Below are 14,391 nucleotides of genomic sequence, written 5' to 3' on the forward strand. Positions count from 1 at the left end.
TAGCACAGGGCTAAATCGCTGGCTTTGAAAGCAGATCAAGGCAGGCCAGCAGCACGGTTTGATTCCCGTAACAGCCTCCCCGAACAGGTGCCGGAATGTGGCGACTAGGGGCTTTTCACAGTAACTTCATTTGAAGCTTACTTGTGACAATAAGCAATTTTCATTTCAAATTACTTCAGGAGTCAAGCGATTCAATGGGAAATATGTTCAGGGTGGATGACACAAATGTAATATTTATAAGCAAAGATAAAATGGGAGAGAAACACTTTTTGCTGATCCATTTCCTGACAGGCATGCGTAACAGACTCTCAGACAAAGTAGCTGATTCAGGGTCAAGTTGACACTGTTAAACAAATCAGATTGTATAGAACACAGATAGAGGTTATATGGTGCATTATGCTTAATAACACTTTGAAAGAAACATACAATTCACGGCGCCAAGGACCCGGGTTCGATCCCGGCCCCGGGTCACTGTCCATGTGGGTCTCAGCCCCACAATCCAAAAAGATGTGCAGGGCAGGTGAATTGGCCACGCTAAATTGCCCCTTGATGCACGATCAATGACCACTAAAGCGAGGTTGTAGTCCAACTGAAGGCTTTAATAAGCTGGATGTTTCCCCCAGCAGCTCAGGTACAGAATGAAGGCTGCTGGGGCGGCACGGGCTCTTATACCCCACCTTGAAGGGCGGAGCTACCATACAGCTTGACCAATAGGAAGCATACAATATCTACCAATGGTGTTCCAGTATTACCAGGTACCGTAATACCTCTACACAGACTACCACATTCACCTCCTGTTAAAAAAAGAGTCCGGCGGGTGGTGGCCTGATATTACAACATGGTAACGTGGTAGAAGTTATAGTTATGGAGGTACCGTAATACCTCCGTACAGCATTTTGTAACTATTTACAATTCTAATTACTATTTACAATTTATGATTTATAATTAAACATACACTTTAAAATGAAGCAGTCAGTCGATCGGGGTCCCTGGTCGTCCTCTGTGATCGTCAAAGCTTCGGCGGTGACTCCGGTGGAGGCTCGGGCGCCTGTGACTCCGGGAGCGTGGCCTCGATCTCTGTGGCAGCTTTGACACCCCTAGATGGAGCTGGTGGGGAAGACGGTTGACCTGGGAAGGGAGCCTCTGCGCGGTGCTTCGGTGGGGGTCCTAGACGGGGCCAGCGGAAGGACCGATCCTCCTGTAAGTTGCACTGCTGGAAAGGGGATGGTACTGGTGGTATGGGGTGTGCGTGGGGCTCCAGCAGGCGCCAGATCTCGTAGGGAGACCGTATCTTGTCAGCCGTCGGGGTACGCCACGTACTGGGGGTTAGCGTGAGAAGGTGGACCCTCTCGACCAACAGGTCCGACTTCTGCGCCCGCTCGTGTTTTCGGAGCAGGATGGGTCGGGGAGCTGCCGGCCAGGTCAGGAGCGTGGTCCCAGAGGAGGACTTCCTGGGGAAGACAAGGAGACGTTCGTGAGGTGTTTGGTTGGTTGTGATACAAAGCAGTGACCGGATGGAGTGGAGGGCATCCGGGAGGACTTCCTGCCAGCGGGAGACTGGGAGATTCCTGGACCGTTCTCCCTCTCTACCTGTCCGTTACCCCGGGGGTTGTAACTGGTCGTTCTGCTCGAGGCGTTGCCCTTGCTGAGCAGGAATTGACGCAGTTCGTCGCTCATAAAGGAGGACCCCCTATCACTAAGTATGTAAGCGGGGAACCCGAACAGTGCAAAGATGCTATGGAGGGCCTCGATGACGGTGGTTGCGGTCATGTCGGGGCAGGGGATGGCGAATGGGAACCGGGAGTACTCATCAATCACGTTCAGGAAGTACATGTTGCGGTCGGTGGAGGGGAGGGGGCCTTTGAAGTCCATGCTGAAGCGTTCAAAGGGACAGGAAGCCTTTATCAGGTGCGCCCTCTCTGGCCGGTAGAAGTGCGGTTTGCACTCCGCGCAGATTTGGCAGTCCCTGGTGGCTGTCCTGACCTCCTCGATGGAATAGGGCAGGTTGCGGGTCTTGATAAAGTGGAAAAAGCGTGTGACCCCCAGGTGGCAGAGGTCCTCGTAGAGGGCTCGGAGGCGGTCCACTTGTGCGTTGGCACATGTGCCACGGGACAGGGCATCAGGAGGTTCGTTTAGCTTCCCGGGACGATACAAGATCTTGTGGTTGTAGGTGGAGAGTTCCACCGCAAGATCTTATCGTTCTTTATCTTGCCCCACTGTGCATTATCGAACATGAAGGCGACCGACCGTTGGTCAGTGAGGAGAGTGAATCTCCTGCCGGCCAGGCAATGCCTCCAATGTCGCACAACTTCTACTATGGCCTGGGCCTCCTTTTCGACTGAGGAGTGGCAGATTTCGGAAGCATGGAGGGTGCGTGAGAAGAAGGCCACGGGTCTGCCCGCTTGGTTGAGGGTGGCCGCCAGAGCTATGAGACGCGTCGCTCTCGACCTGGAAGGAGAGGGACTCATCGATGGCGTGCATCGTGGCCTTTGCAATGTCTGCTTTGATGCGGCTGAAGGCATAGCGGGCCTCTAGCGACAGGGGAAAAACTGTGGATTGGATCAGGGGACGGGCCTTGTCTGCATAGTTGGGGAACCACTGGGCATAGTAAGAGAAAAACCCGAGGCAGCGCTTCAGGGCCTTGGAGCAGTGAGGGAGGGGGAACTCCATAAGGGGGCGCATGCGTTCAGGGTCGCGGCCTATAACTCCATTTCGCACTACGTAACCGAGGATGGCGGTCGGTGCTAAACACGCATTTATCCTTGTTGTATGTAAGGTTAAGGATCTTTGCGGTCTGGAGGAATTTTCGGAGGTTGGTGTCGTAGTCCTGCTGGTCGTGGCCACAGATGGTGACATTATCGAGATACGGGAATGTTGCCCGTAAACCGTACTGGTCAACCATTCGGTCCATCTCGCGCTGGAAGACCGAGACCCCGTTGGTGACACCGAAGGGAACCCTTAAGAAGTGATAGAGCCGCCATCTGCCTCGAAGGCAGTGTATTTGCGGTCACTAGTGCGGATGGGGAGCTGGTGGTAGACGGACATAAGATCCACCGTGGAGAATACCTTGTGATGCGCGATCCTGTTTACCAGGTCGGATATGCGGGGGAGAGGGTACCCGTCCAGCTGTGTAAATCTGTTGATGGTCTGACTGTAGTCAATGACCATCCTATGTTTCTCCCCGGTCTTTACCACCACTACTTGAGCTGTCCAGGGACTGTTGCTAGCTTCAATGACCCATTCCCTCAGTAGCCTTTGGACCTCTGACCTAATAAAGATCCGATCCTGGGCACTGTACCGTCTGCTCCTGGTGGCGACAGGTTTGCAATCCGGGGTGAGGTTCGCAAACAGGGAAGGCAGGTTTTGTGAGGGCCCCGAAGAATCCAGCACGAGTTTCAAGGATACAAAGTAATAACATTTATTTACAATAACATATATATATATATATAACAGCAGCAGCAACTTCCCTTGCTGCACACTCCTTCCTGCTGGTTCCAAACTGGCTAGCTTTATTTATACTTGGAGTTTACTAATGGTTTCTCCGCCCCCCTCATTGGGGAAGCTCATACTCCCACAGGATTGTCATTAGTCCCCAGCCAATGGTAAGCATGCAGGTTATAACATCCCCCCCCCCCCCCGCAAAGTCCAAGGAATCCACCGAAGACCCTGGCGAAGGAGGGCGTCGGACTCGTTTTGCCGCAGGCCGGACACCATTTGCACGCGGCGATGGATCAGGCGGCGTGTAACGAGACGGAGACTGGCGCTTCCGTGATGAACGGCGTAACGGTTGTACATCCACAGCCCGTGGACCAGAGGATTCCCCCTCTGATGCGTCCTGTGTCTCCATCTCGGAGTCAGAGTCTGCTGCCTCCGTCATGTCAGCGTCTCTATCTCCATTTGGTTCTGTAACGACCTGCGCAGGCTTTGAGTGAGGTACCAGTGGAAGACTGTGAGGACTACCTTCCCTTGTCTCTGGTCTCTGCGGTTGTAGAAATGAGCTCCAGGGGCGGGGAATCTTTGGAGGGGATAGTCTTCTGGACCGAACGTGGTCTACATGTTTGCGCTGGAGACGACCCTGGGCTTGCACCTGGTAAGATCTAGGGCCCGTCTGGCGAAAGATTACACCAGGAACCCACTGGGCACCACCAACAAAATTCCGAACGAACACTGGGTCACCGGGCGCAAATTGCCAAATCGGTCAATGCCGAGGAAATCCCTGTCCCTGCCGTTCTTGTGTGCGGCGTACTTTTGCGCCAATGTCCGGGATAGCATGTCAGAGAAGGAAAATGATGATTCACCTCCACCTTCTAATAATTAATAATCTTTATTGTCATAAGTAGGCTTACATTTAACACTGCAATGAAGTTACTGTGAAAAGCCCTGAGTCGCTACATTCCGCCACCTGTTCGGGTACATGGAGGGAGAATTCAGAATGTTCAAATTACCTAAGAGCACGTCTTTCGGGACTTGTGGGAGGAAACCAGAGCACCCGGAGGAAACCCACGCAGACATGGGGAGAACGTGCAGACTCCACACAGACAGTGACCCAAGTCGGGAATAGAACCTGGGCCCTGGAGCTGTGAAGCAGTAGTGCTACTCACTGTGCTGCCCTCTATCACCTAGGAGGAAGTTCCCCTGCAAGCCAACATCATCCTGACCTCCGGCGTAGGATCAATCTCCTCTGTCTCCATTTCGGACTCCAAATCTTAATCGTTGGACGGAATGGATCTCCTTGTTGGAGGTATTTGCAACGGGCGTCACGGACATAATCTCTGCTGACATGGGTTCCCTGCTCCTCAGGTGGTACAGGTGTTTTTTCATGACCTTCCCTTGGGCTTTGATTTTGTAAGAAACTGGACCAGCCATTTCCAGCATGATTCCTGGGAGCCATCTCCAATGTTCTGCACAATTTACTGTTCTGAAGTTCCTTTTAGGTCTTCTGGTGCATAGTTCCGTTTTTGGGTCTTCTGCTTTGATTCCACCTTCCCCTTCTCCCCCACCCCACAATTCTTTTAAAAAATTCATTGATGGGATGTGGACATCGCTGGTTAGGCCAGCATTTATTGCCCATCCCTAGTTGCCCTGAAGATGGTGGTGAGTTGCCTTCCGAACCGCTACAGTCCTTCAGGCGGCGGTACACCCACTGTGCTGTTAGGGAGAGTGTTCCCTGGTGTTGCCCCAGAGACAGTGAAAGAATGGCGATATACTTTCAAGTCAGGGTGATGAGTGACTTGGAGGGGAGCCTCCAGGTGGTGGGGTTCCCAGTTATCTGTTGCTTGTCCTTCTAGATGGTAGTGGTCTTGGGTTTGGAAGGTTCTGTCGAAGGAACCTTGCTGAGTTACTGCAGTGCATCTTGTAGATGGTACACACGGCTGCCACTGTTCGTCGGTGGTGGAGGGTTTGAATGTTTGTGGAAGGGGGAGCAATCAAGCGGGCTGCTTTGTCCTGGATTGGGTCGCGCTTCCTGAGTGTTGTTGGAGCTGCATTCATCCAGACAAGTGGAGAGTATTCAATTACATTCCTGACTTGTGCTTTGTAGATGGTGGACAGGTTTTGGAGGGTCAGGAGGTGAGTTATTCGCCATAGGATTCCTAGCCTTTGACCTGCCCTGGTACCCGCAGTGTCAATATGACTGTTGGGAAGTTGTGAAACAGCAGGTTGAGCAAGGTGCCCCATTAACAATTCTGCTGGTGCGACTCTCATCATCGTGTGCAGTATGGTTCTATAATCAAACTGGAAGCGGGCCAATTTCATATCCAGGGAACCAGCAGTCTGTTTCTTCATTCCTCTTTTGAATATTTAAACTGGAGTCAGTCTCCGTCATAAGAGGCTGGCTTCTGGTCCTCATATAATTATGACCGGGAGTTGGACCGTCTGTTGCCCATAGATAACCAGGGTCATAGTGGTCCCCATAATCTTCAACGATTCCCCTGTATACGTAGCCGACCTGGCCCTGGCGCCTCGGAGGCATATGGGGCAACATGCCCCTTCGGAGATGCCGGAATTCTGTTCCCCGATGATGGAGGCGGCAGCTCCCGTATCCACCTCCATTTCAAGAGAATGGCCATTGACAAAGAGTGTTACTTTTATTGGGGAACCTTAGGGGTGCATTGATTCGTACTCTACGTGCTCCACCGTGGGCAGCACGGTAGCACAGTGGTTAGCACTGTTGCTTTACAGCGCCAGGGTCTCAGGTTCGATTTCCGCTTGAGTCACTGTCTGTACGGAGTCTGCACGTTCTCCCCGTGTCTGCGTGGGTTTCCTCCGGGTGCTCCGGTTTCCTCCCACAAGTCCCGAAAGACGTGCTTGTGAGGTCATTTGGACATTCTGAATTCTCCCTCTGTGCACCCGAACAGGTGCTGGAATTTGGCGACTAGGGGATTTTCACAGTAACTTCATTGCAGTGTTAGTGTAAGCCTACTTGTGATAATAATAAAGATTATTATATTATTATATGATAGACTTGCCAATGGATGTGAGATGGCTTTGGCTTTCAGTCTGAGCGGCAGGTGTCGGCCAGCTTCCTTCATCAAGCCAGTAATTCTGTCACGAGTTCCCCAGCGGTCCTCCAAGCTGTGTTGAATCGGTGAGGCTGGAGGATGACAGACGGCTTTGGGTCGTAAAGGTTCTTTACTATATCCACAAGCTCGTTGAACGTTTTAATGTCAGGGGCTGCAGCAGAAGTTAAACTCATAATAATGTTAAACGTCGGGACCCCGCATGCTGACAAAAGGATTACTTTATGTCTGTCATCCTCTTCGGGCAACAGGGTAACACAAGTGGATAGCACTGTGGCTTCACAGCACCAGGGTCCCAGGTTCGATTCCCTGAAGGGTCACAGTCTGTGCGCAGTCTGCATGTTCTCCCCGTGTCTGCATGGGTTTCCTCCGGGTGCTCCAGTTTCCTCCCACAGTCCAAAGGCTTGCAGGTTAAGTGGATTGGCCATGCTAAATTGCCCTTAGTGTCCAAAAAAAAAGGTTAGATGGGGTTATTGGGTTATGGGGATCGGGTGGAAGTGAGGGCTTAAGTGGGCCGGTGCAGACTCGCTAGGCCGAATGGCTTCCTTCTGCACTGTATGTTCTATGTTCTTCTATGCCGTTGGCTTGGAAGAAGTAGCACATGCATTCGGCATGCTTGGGCCTGTGCTACATGTCCACATCGTAAGGCTCGAGGTTACTAAACAAAGGCATTTCCGGGTTTTTCTTTTTGCTTTGTTTCTTATTGGCGATGTCGTCGAGGAGTTCCAAGGCAGCTCAGAGTCCCGTGCCCGATTCTCGTTGCCGATGTAGTAATTCCAGGAGGCGCAGTGAGGAAGGCCAAACTGGTTTATTTTAGACTGGAAAAAAAAAAGCCACTACCGTCGCACACAAAACAAACGTCCCAGCCCAGGACTATTGGGAAATGACGGCTCAAGTCTGGGAGCCACGCTTAAAAGGTCCTGTTAACTAGCACTAGCTGGGCGTGACCCTGCCCGCACACCACGGGAACTCGTGTCCGATGAAGCCCAAGGGGAGATCATTCAGTGATTTACCCCATGGTGCTGGTGAGGATTATCACAGACAGGAATTGCAATAAGTGCGTGAAGCCGTCAGCTTCCTGATCACCCAGAACCAGACATGAAAGACATGATGCGGTAGAAAGGATACGTAGCCTTTGTATGTCAGAATTTGATAATATTTGGAATAAATTTTTTTTTTTAAAAAGGTATCGTTGCAGCTTTGTTGAGACAGAAAAGACAAATCGTTAGCTTGAAAATAAAACATCTTGCTGCCACCTCAGCAACCGTAACTAGTATTTCTACACTGGGAGATAAACCGTTCTCAGACAGCTTTCCAGGGCAGACAGAAGAATGACAGAGCAGGGCAGAAAGAAGATAGAAATGAAGAGGGGACTTTGAAAGCATGAATGAGGTTTATTTTTTTGGAAAGCTATTTTTTTGGAAAGCTTTTGAAAACACTGGGAGAATGGACAGGGTATAGTAATTTCAAAATGCGTCATTGAACTTCAGAAGAATGGGAATGGTGGGGAGAATAGAGGTTAGACTGTACGCGCTGCAGTTTATGGAGAATAGTAGCAAGGAAGGAAGAATGCAGCATCTCGGTGATGGCTGGTTCAAAAATGTTTTGGCAGTGGTGAGTGAGGTAGAAATAGAGGTCTTGTACTCCAGAACTTGCCTCGTCCCTAACCCAAGCTGTTCGAGTACATCCATGACACAGTCATCTACCTGGCAATGTGGCATATTGCCCAGGTATGTCCTGTCCATAAAAGGTCGGACAAATTCAACCCGGCCAATTACTGCCCCATCAGTCTACTCTGATGCCGCTGATGGTGCTATCAAGCAGCACTTACTCAGCAATAACCTGCTCACTGGTGCTCAGTTTGAGTTCTACAAGCGTCATCCAGCTCCTGACCTCATTACAGCCTAGGTCCAAATATGGACAAATGATCTCTAGAGGGAGCTGAGACTCTGACTGAGGCAGCATTTGACCAAATGTGGCCTCAAGAAGCTCAAGCAAAGCTGAAAGTCAATGGGAACCGGGAAAGCTCCCACTGGTTGGAGTCATACCTAGCACAAAGGAAGACAGTTGTGATTGTTGGCGGTCAATCATCGCAGTCCGAGGACATCACCAAAGAGTTTCTCAGGGTAGTGTCCGAGGCCCAACCATCTTCAGCTGCTTTATTTACCTTTCCTCCATCATAAGGTCAGAAGTGAGGATGTTCTCTGGTGATTGTACAGCGTTCAGCACCATTCATGACTCCTCAGATACTGCAGCAATCCATGCCATATACAGCAAGATCTGGACAATGTTCAGGCTTGGGCTAATAAGTGGCAAGTTACATTCACACCACACAAGTGCCAGACAATTACCATCTCCAACAAGAGAGGACTGTAAGGTTTTCGGGCAATTCGGCCCTTTTTGGACTGCCCAAGAATAAAACCCAGAGACTGTAAACTGGACACTTTTCAGCCAAAGGAACGTAACCAAATTTCCCAGCAGGCTTGGTCCGCTGAGCTGAGTAGGGGCATAGGTATTTACAAACCCCCCCCCAGGAGCTACAAGGAAGAAGGAGCCAGACAACTAGATAAGATTAAAACACAGACAAAGGGGCACGGGAATACACAGGGGGCCTGCCTGCAAGCAGGACAATGGGATGGTCATAGCCCCATGCGGATGTAAATTACTTTGCCTCCACCAGAGCAGAATCCAATCAACACCCCATCAACATAGCAGCTATCTCCGGAGCAGATGGAAGACTTTGAAAATCTTCACAAGGGAGCTCAACCTCGTTATCTCGAAAAGCAGACTGGAGGCGGACCTAGGGGAGGTACTCCCATCTTGACAGGTCTGACCGGCTCAAAGGGGGCAGGACCAGCGGGAACTTTAAACCTTATGGATTCAATGCAAAAGGGGCTGGCCGAACACAGGGAAAAGCCAGGTAAAACAATATAAAAGGGGCTGTGTTTCGATTGAGGGTCTCTTGGCTTGACCGCTCCACCTTCGACTTGACCTCTCGCAGCCTGTGACCGTAAGTACCCTGCAGCAGCTTGCGAAACTCCCTTGACTTTGATAGTGGTTGAGGCTTTGGGGAAGGGGACTTGATTTGTGTTTTGTGCCATTGCTAAAACTGTGTAACAATAAGATTTTACGTTGTGTCCGTTATAGTACTTCCTGAATAGACTTAGTTTGTGTTAGAGTTTAAGATTTTATTATAATTTCTTCTGTTTGATGATTTTGACCTGGGTTTTGCAATAAACCTCGATTTGCTGATAATTGGAGTTGTTTCAATTCTTCAATCTCTCACCAGCGATCTCTGGCCAAGTCACTGTTAAGATATTCCTCACCTTAATTCCGGGGTCGAGAATCTAGGGTCATCTTGAACGATTCGAACCCGTTCACTCAGGACAGGCTGCTGGTTAGGTAATAAACAGCAGTGTCCTATTCTCTCTCTTGGGAAAGCTACTCCAGCGAAGTTGGAACCGGGTGGGTGTTGCACCACCGGCAAGAGAGAGAATCACCTGGGCATTGGTGGGGGTCTGGATATCTGTGTGATATAAGCCTCAGGCTTCCGGTTAGGGATAAACAGCAGGCTTGATTCAGTGCTCTCTTCCGTGGAGGTGTCCCAGTGCGGCATCCCCTGGCCTCTGAAGTTTCAGTGCCAGCTGGAGAAAGACACACACAGATACTCAAACCCCAGATATCGGCCCAGTAGTGGAGTAGCCGAGATGGAACCCTCTACAAGGACCCAACCATCTGCTCTTGACATTCAATGGAATCCCCTATTGTCAACATCCTGGGAGTTATCACTGAGCAGAAACTGAACCAACTTCATAAATATCATGGCTACAAGAACATGTCAAAGGCTGGGTACCACCGGCACGGTGGTTCAGTGGTTAGCCCATAGAAATACATTGTCAGTTCAATGCCTCCATAATTCAGAGATTGTGCCTTGCCTCCAGTCAGAAACACTGCAGGGATTTGAGCATATAATCTAGGCTAACACTCCAATGACATGTTGAGGGAGTGTTGCACTGTCAAAGATGCCATCTTTTGAGAGCGATGTGCAACCAAGGCCTTGACTGCTCTCACAGGTGAGCATAAAGATCCCAAAGAAAAGCAGAGGACCTGGACAACATTTACCCCTCAAGCAGCTAAAACAGGTGATGTGGTTTTATCTGGACGGGCACCCTGACATGCTTCATGGTAACACAGTGGTTGTCACAGTTGCTTCACAGCGCCAGGGACCCTGGTTTAATTCCTGGCTCGGGTCACTGTTTGTGCGGAGTCTGCACGTTCTCCCCGTGTCTGCGTGGGTTTCCTCCGGGTGCTCCGGTTTCCTCCCACAAGTCCCGAAAGATGTGCTTGTTAGGTAATTTGGACATTCCGAATTCTCCCTCTATGTACCCGACCAGGCACCGGACTGTGGAGATTTTCACAGTAACTTCATTGCAGTGTTAATGTAAGCCTATTTGTGACTAATAAAGATTATTATTTGCTTTTCTTGTGGGACCTTCTTACGTTCAAATCAGCTGCTGGGTTCCCCTATGTAACAGTGACGACGCTCACATTTACTTCATTGGGTCGAAAACCCTTTGGGATTCCGGAGGCCATGAAAGGGGCAAGTCGTGCCTTCTGTAACAAGCAAAGAGACAAACGGGAGCCTTCCCCCATTGCAGGCACTTTACTGCCGTCAGTCACACACGTCGCAGTGTACCATAGGCAGGGAACATGGGCTTCCAATGTTTTCATTCAGATTCCTGCCCTCGCTAATCTCCCCCCCCCAAAAAAAAAATGTTGGAGCCGTCTAAACACATTCCCAGTGATTAAAATAAAATCCAGAAAGTGGTTCAAGAGCAATGCTTTCGTCCAGGAATGCAAAACGTACTGCTGCAATATATCCCTAACTTAAAATCAACAAGTGAGGACAGCCAAAGAGAGGTGGTGGTGAAACTTTTCAACCAGATGTTTTTTTTAAAAAAGCTCCACCGAGTTAATGCGCTGTATAAAAACAGATCTGCCAGCAGCCGAAAAAGGGTAAAAGATTTGGAGAACCTGAATGTGGGGGGTCAGCATTTTTTGTTGTTTAATGTCAAACCTACAGATCGGTGGGGGAGTCGGTAGAAACAAAAGACCATTATAAAAACCTAAATTCAAATAAACGAGGTCACCACCCCATCAATCACACTGGAAATTCATTGGAGAACACAGTGAAGTTTCTTTCTGTTCTCTTATTTAACAGTGATACATCTGAATTCAAATCGAGATGGCGTTCCCCTTTCCTACTTACTGCGGTTTATTAATAAATAACAGTACCCAACAGCAGTTTAAACTTCACACACTGTATAACCCCCCTCCTCCTCCTCAGGTGAAAACTTTTAAAGAGGGAAAATCCACTCAGCTTTCAGAAAAAATCTTAACTCAGCAACTCACCGGATCCGCGGGCGAAGTGAAGGAGCAAAGTAAGTGTCCAGAGGTTGGAGCGGTTCATCGTGGACGAGAGTTTGCCCGCAGCCGCTCTCCCGGAGTGGCTTGACTTGCTGGGGGGAGGAGGGCTACACCTCAAGCCACCACCGCCGCTTGGGGGCTCCTGAACCAGCTGCAGAGAGAGAGAACCTCCCTCCCCCCTCAGCTCCCCAGGACTGATCACTCCTCGCTCCACATGCAGCAAAATCCAAACTTTTCACCTCACAACCTCTGCGTTTCGCCTATTTTTGATGAAAAAAATGAAGACTTGTCCCAATGTTGCTCGGGGGGGGGGGAGATTGCTCCTTTCCCCTCTCATCTGAGGAGGCAGCAACTATAATGTAACGTTGCTGGGTCGCTGTTGGTGCGAATGTTGCTTTTTCTCACCCTCTCAAAGCAACACGGCTCGCCAGGGCGAGAGAGGCGGCTCTGCAAATTCACGTGATCCTAGCCCAGGGTGTGAGTTAGGAATGATGTACCCGCAATTACTCGCGGATAAGGAGAGCACAGTCGATATGAAGTTGGCTGCAATTGCACTGAGCAAATGGGGGGGGTTGCTTCTGCACAAATTGTTGTTTCCAATCAATCCGGATTGCTGTAAACTCGGGATTACCCCCCCTCCCCCCCCCCCCCCCCCGTGCACCCTCTCTCTGCAGATCTGGGTCAAGCTGCTACCCTGGGTCAGCGATTCCTCCCTGGGCGGTGCTGAGATTGAAAAGTGCGGGAGAAAGTCTCCCGGCTCTGACAGCAAACCCGCGGAGAGGGGATCAGAGTTCAATCTTCCCAGTCCACGGTGCACTTCACTGTTTTTATTTCAGATTCCCCAGGGATCGAATTTCGGTGTGTTAGGATTTCAAGAGTCACTTCAGATTGATTTTTTTTTGGCACTTTCCATCGGAATTCCGTGTCCCGATCACCGCCCTCTGCACTGAGATCAGGGGGTCGAAGAGGTTCCACATGTTAGAGATGAAGGAAGGATGGGAAACCTTTCAGATGAGCAAGACACGTGGCGACAGGGTATGGATAAGGAATGTGTCGACTGGAAGGGGGGCCAGTCAATGCAGCAGTAAAGATTACAAATGCACATGACTGACCAAAATAAATCTCTCCTCTTGCTGCACACTGAACTTAAAAAAAACACACGCACCCATCCGTATCCTGTATGGCCCGAGTGTACTCATTCGTCTCAAATAGACAGGTTCAGAGCGGTCAGAGGAATTTCGTACGAAAGGGGGAGACCATTCGATCTGCAAAAACAAAACAAATCGCTGGGAGATTTAAAGCGCTGCGCGGTACGGTCTTGGTAACAAAATGTATTATAGACTGGTAATTGTTCATTCAAAAATCCGGATGTCCAATAATTCGTGTTAATACCTTCAATAGCTTTTCTGTTGATTTGTTTAAATCGCTTTATTGGAATTGCATTTTTGAATCAACATTTCTGGACTATAACGTATTTTGTTACCGATCCCAATGCAGTGCGTTTTAACAAATACGTGTGAATTAAATTACTTTGAAACCAACAGCAATGAACAGAAGCAAAATATTGCGGATTCAGGAGACTTGAAATAAATGCAAAAATGCCAGGAATAAAATGGTCGCCAGAGTTTCAGAGGTTGTTTTCCCCTTTGAAGGAGAGAGCTGACAGGTGGTGATTTAACCTGAGGATCCCCATATCTCAGGTGAGGAGCAAGGTTGAGAAGGTGGATCCTTCATGACTAACCTCAGCCGGTACGGGAATTGAACCCACACTGTTGGCCTGGCACTGCGTCACAAACCAACTGTCCAGCCAACAGAACTAAACCAGTCCCCAGTAAACCAGTCACAAATACTCAGCAGGTCAACAGCATCAGCCATGATTATGTTATTCTCTAAATCTGAATAAAGATTGTAGACTTCCAGTTAACACAAATACTTTATTCAATGGGTTTGTTCTATTTCCAGATATAATTAAGTTTTAACTAGATATAATAGTCAAGAGGTATGACCAGTGAAGCTAAGGTAAACTGTCTATGCTGAGCTGTCTCTGTCTGCTGCTCACTAGCCCTGTACTTCTGAAAGAGGCAGATCCTCCCTTCGGCTGGGCCCTTTATACCCATCTCTGATGCTGCCCTCTAGTGATGCTGTGGCTGTTACATCTGTCTGTAGTCCCTGGTGTATGTGCAGATGTATGTACAGATGTACAGATCACTACAATGATCACTAACATTTACATTGCCTTTATCTTTCTGTCCACATCTTTTTCAGTCTCCACCTGTCACTGGCCCTCTGTCCAGCCCAACTGTTCCACAACCCCCTCCCCCCACAACCACAACAGTATAAATCTGATCCTATTTCCAGTTCTCTCATGCTTTGACAGAGTCATCAAAACTCGAAACATTCGCTCCGTTCTCCCTCCACAGATGCTGTCAGACCTGCCGTGATTGTC

At 49.5% G+C, this 14,391-nt stretch overlaps 1 protein-coding gene across 2 annotated transcripts in view; it reads right to left on the reverse strand.

The window, feature by feature from the left end:
- Positions 1-13,198, reverse strand: part of mertka (c-mer proto-oncogene tyrosine kinase a) — a 245,025-nt gene extending 231,827 nt beyond the window's left edge. Inside the window, exon 1 of one of the 2 annotated variants that reach the window (XM_072500095.1) lies at positions 13,111-13,198. In XM_072500095.1, coding sequence (XP_072356196.1) covers positions 13,111-13,144 — 34 coding nt within the window. In that variant the 5' untranslated portion in view covers positions 13,145-13,198. Of the gene's footprint in view, positions 1-11,930; positions 12,530-13,110 lie in introns of those variants that run through there. The other variant, XM_072500094.1, reaches the window with a different exon arrangement.
- Positions 13,199-14,391: the final 1,193 nt, after the last annotated feature.

Source organism: Scyliorhinus torazame, chromosome 4, assembly GCF_047496885.1.
Source record: "Scyliorhinus torazame isolate Kashiwa2021f chromosome 4, sScyTor2.1, whole genome shotgun sequence".
Classification (NCBI taxonomy): Eukaryota; Metazoa; Chordata; class Chondrichthyes; order Carcharhiniformes; family Scyliorhinidae; genus Scyliorhinus; species Scyliorhinus torazame.